Source organism: Hydra vulgaris, chromosome 03, assembly GCF_038396675.1.
Source record: "Hydra vulgaris chromosome 03, alternate assembly HydraT2T_AEP".
NCBI lineage: Eukaryota > Metazoa > Cnidaria > Hydrozoa > Anthoathecata > Hydridae > Hydra > Hydra vulgaris.
In genome coordinates this window covers 58,875,001-58,880,000 of record NC_088922.1, presented here as the reverse complement: position 1 = coordinate 58,880,000, position 5,000 = coordinate 58,875,001, and the positions used below count along the sequence as shown (strand labels likewise).

The 5,000-nt window shown below is 25.9% G+C and overlaps 1 protein-coding gene across 3 annotated transcripts in view; it reads right to left on the bottom strand.

Annotated features, from left to right (window-relative positions):
* LOC101241649 (protein mono-ADP-ribosyltransferase PARP4) overlaps positions 1-5,000 on the bottom strand; it is a 199,269-nt gene that overhangs the window by 172,411 nt on the left and 21,858 nt on the right. For all 3 annotated transcript variants that reach the window (XM_065793816.1, XM_065793817.1, XM_065793818.1), the window contains exons 13-16: positions 1,581-1,679; positions 1,079-1,122; positions 697-800; positions 472-608 (exon numbers count right to left, since the gene is read on the bottom strand). In XM_065793816.1, the coding sequence (XP_065649888.1) occupies positions 472-608; positions 697-800; positions 1,079-1,122; positions 1,581-1,679 (384 nt within the window). The remainder of the gene's footprint in view (positions 1-471; positions 609-696; positions 801-1,078; positions 1,123-1,580; positions 1,680-5,000) is intronic.

Genomic DNA, 5,000 nt, shown 5'->3' with positions numbered 1-5,000 from the left:
CAAGGACCATCACAAAGAAAATCACAAAAATAATCAGATATAGAGTAGTAGTAAAAGTAGTGCAATGAAAAAATCTGAAGAATTTATAAAGATCAAAGTATGATCACACCTAAAGGAGAAAAAAGAGATTTTAACACAAGCTAAGGTAAGAGATAAAACACAAATCAAGGAGTAAAACAGTTGATTAGGTTTGTTGAGAAAACAATTCACAAAGTTAACTACCAAAGTTAACGTAAAATAAAAAGTTAACTAAATTAATTAATAACGTAAAATTAAAAATACAAGTTATGAACAATAGTGCCAGCAGAGTCAGTATATTGAATTTTAATTTTTATAAAATAAATATTTTATATAATTTCTTTGCAACATACCAGATATAGTCAAAAATTGTGCCAATTACAAGCAAAAAAAAAAAAAAAAAGATTGAAGAAGCATTGATTAATTGGCAAACTTGACACAAAAAAGATTTACCTCTGATGAAAACTCTTGCAATTTTGCACGAATATGGACTGCAGTAAGTGGTACAGGTTGATTTGTGCTGGATTGCAGACCACTAACAACTTTTGAAAGAGGGTCTTGAACACTATCAACATCTTTTATGCTGAGCTCTAGTAATATATACAATAATATACAATTAAAAAAATTTAATAACTATATTGAATTTGCAACAAATGTTGAAAAATAACATAAAATTACCTGATTCTGAATCAAAATCAGACTCAATCCCTTCATCTTCAGAAACATCGTTGTTTAAAGTATGGTGCACATTATCACTTGCTAATTTAAACTCGACAATATGCCTAAGTTAATATTAATAATCTTTTAGTATAATTTATTTGATAAAAAATATATAAAAGTATATAATTTTTGTATATTTTATATATAATATATATATATATATATATATATATATATATATATATATATATATATATATATATATATATATATATATATATATATATATATATATATATATATTAAAACATTTAATGAACTTTTATTTTAAGTTAAAGATATAAATTTAGAAAGAGAAAGCTACACAAAAATGAAAATAAAATTCAAATAGTGAACATACGTTATTCTCTGGCGAGATACATCATAAACACAAAATTCATCATCCTAAAATTAGATCTACTATTTTAAAATGAATACTATTTTAATTCATAGAATAAAATTGTTGTTAATATGAATAACCAAGGCAAAAAAAATTTAGAAAAACTTTTTTATATTTTTAGTATTTTAACCTTTTATTAAAAACATGATAAAATTGGTTTTCTCAGATTCTTTTTAAAGTTCTTATTTAAGATTTAATAAACAAAACTTGAAAAATTGTGAAAAACAAATTCTTTTTAGTATTTTAAATCCATAAACAATTTATAGAATTCTTTTTTAAAAAATTTTTTTGTGGTTTTCCAGCTTAATAATGATTAATTAAAAAAGTCTATTACTGTAAAAAACTATTGGACAAATGGATTACTGTTAAAAACTATTACATGAATGAATTACTATTAAAAACTATTGGATAAATGAGATTTTAAAATTAATTTAAATAGCAATAACTGATAAATTCTACTAACATCAAAATCAGATGGTTCATTGCTAGTAGATTTAACTCCATGAGTGCTATCATATCCAGCAGGTGCTTCATTTAAATCTTTCTGAAATTTTCTGTATGTCTAAATATAATTTATAATGAATAAATATGAATCCATTTAATGTTGAAACTAATACAGCCCTCGAAGTTGATCCACATTAATCAGCTTAAGTTAAAAAATTGAAAAGTAGACAAATAGTTTTTCAGATGATCAAATTAAAATTAAATTGTCACCTGATTTTTATACACATAAAAACTTTTTGTACTGCACTTTATGTGTTTGTGCAATATTATGTTACACAGTATAATTGTGCAATATTATGTTACACAGTATAATTGTGCAATATTATGTTACACAGTATAATTGTGCAATATATTATCTTACACAGTATAATTGCAATATATTATGTTACACAGTATAATTGGTATCTTACAGCGCTCGAAATATTTATTCAATGGTTGCCGATCAATATTGATCGGATGAAATAAAAAATTAATAACAAGACGATCAAATCATTTTTTAGACAATCAATTTTTTATCAAATTTTACTAAAATTTAAAATTATTTTATTTTTTTTGCCTTACATAATCAAATTGCTATTGCCGTTTTAACTTTAATTATTTATTTAATTTTAACTTTAATTATTTATTTAGAAATTAAATAAATTGTTTGTTTTGCCTTCTTTTTTTAATTTGTCTATTTAAAATTTAAATAAATGTTCATTTTGCCATATTTCTTTTTAAATGCTTTATCTTGAGTATAAATAAGCCATTTTTATTTTTATTATTTTGTTTAGAACTTAAATTGTTAACACTACTATAGTACTAAACAAGCACTAAAAACTTGGAACATGTGAGCTTTATTAACTGAAAATTATTGTTTTAACTTTTTTTTTTTTTTTCCTAAAAAGTGGGACTTGATATTTAAACCCTTTAGAGGTGATCTTTTATCCTGGATTTTACATTCTTTTAGAGGTATAATAATTGATCTAGATCTTAGATTTTAAAAAATAATAATAATAATTTCTTACAATTACTTTTTTTTATTGCTTTCTACTTACAGGTTTCAAAACTTTTTTAAAACATATGTATATAACTGTGTGTGGCTGTGTGTGTATATATATATATATATATATATATATATATATATATATATATATATATATATATATATATATATATATATATATGTATATATATATATATATATATATATACACATATATGGGCAATTCCATGCAAGTGACGGTCGTAACATTTGACGCTTTTTTAGCCATTTAAAATTAACCAAGAATGGTATTTTTATGAAAATTTCCAGAAATGTTAAATAATATTATATAATTTAGTATACAAAAGTTAAATCATTCAAGTGTTCAACTTATTTGAAAAATCAACTCAATGTAGCGTGACGGTCATAACACTTACTTTTTGACAAATCTAAACAAATAAACTTAGTCAATCTTTATGCAGCTGTCTACACAGTGAAAAAAAAAATCCTTTGCTGTGTTCTTTAACTACACATTGAACTTACTATATGGTGAGTTTCATAGTTTTTACTTGAAGTTTTCCAAGAATTTAATTAAGTTTTATGTCATGACGGTCGTAACTGTGACGGTAGTAACGAAAAAGCCAAAAATGAAAAACAACAAATAACGCAATGAATGACATAAAAAAAGATGAATGATTATAAAAAACAATTAAATTATGTTAAAAAATGTGAATTTTATAACATTATCAAGGTTATCCATGATGGTTCTTCAATACTGGGATCATTTTATTTGGAGTAGGCAACAAACGCTTAATGCTATTTATGCTCCCTGTTTTTTTTGTTTTATTAACTTTATTTAGTACAACTCAATATCTAGGAGTATGTACTTTCAGAGGCCTTGCAAATGTTTTGTGGAGCAGGGAATCCAATATAGAAAAAAAAATAACAAGTAAATATTTTTTACTAATATATAAATTTTAAAATTGTTCCACAACCCCATAACAAAATATTAGAGAATTTTGAAACCAAAAACTTTCCATTTTTTACTTGCCAGAAATGCATTTTGGTAATATTTGTAACGGTTTTCGCTTCTTCTAATTTATCAGCTATTAAGGTCCACCTTAGATTAATATCATCTGTGTTGATAAGTCTAACATAAGTTTTGCACCCATTTGATGCTAAGAAAAAGTCTTTAGCGTTTAAGATGATTACTTCACTAGATTTTACGTTGTTCCAAATAAATCGCTTTAATGACCCTCCTACTCCATCAACTGCTCCTTTACCATGAGAGGTAGCAAAAAAGTTCCATTCTATACTTTGAAAATGATATTTCACAGAGCAATGTTGTATAAGTTTGGCCATGTATCTATTTTTGAATTGAGTGCATGGACCATCACTCCATAATACAACTTTTTTTATATAATCAATGCAATAGAGGTCAAATATTATGTATGTAGTAGTGGCGCGTTTTGTTTTATCATTATCGTCAGATATAATTACAACTGATTTTGGCTCTAATTGTTAACGATAGATTACAATTGTAAACAAGGTAATAGTTGAATGCGACCAATAAGCAGCTTGAACAGCATCCTGATAACCACATGTATAGTTTTGTGAATAATCAGAGTGTATCAAAATTTGGTCTGGTTCGAGATTTTCTTTTTGACTGCAGTATTGCTCAGACTGGTGCTTTTTAGCGGGATGATGCTCAGTAAACTCTGGTAAATAATCGCAGAAATGTTTAAAAACACCTTTTATGTTTTTTGATGTTGATCACAGCGATGATCTTCTTTAACCCGCCAATTATAGGTAATTAAGGTATCCATGTCTCCATTTTTGGGCAAAGAAACTTGCAATAGGTTACTATCACAGCGCAATGAATATTTCATTATCCAACATTGGTACATTGGGGGCTTGCACAATACATAATTTTCTAACCATTTATTGCAATACAATGGAAAAGGTATTTTACTTGCCAGAGCAGCATACAAATAAGTAAAATTACTGTGATAAATACAACCACATGTTTCCAGTGGTGTATCTTTGAATGTAAGAATGTATGTAGGCCTTAATTCACAAAACTTACTCAATTTAATTGTATTGCTAGCACTCTCCTCACAATACAGCTGATGCAGCTCCTTTAAATTCATAACTAAGTAGCGCTTTTGAACTTTTTCTCTGTCGATTTTTAAACAATCTTTTCTTCCAGGAGACATAACTGATATATTTTCTCTTCCATAAAATACTTTTACTTTTTCAATTTCTTCTGATGTGAAGTGAACTCAATGTGTTTCTTTAGCAGTGCATAGGCCATATTCAGCACCCAACTGCTCTACAATAGTTCATCCTTTATTTGGAGACTTTGGAAGAGCCTATTTTGTCCTAAAACTGTTATTTGATATAAAAGAATCCAAA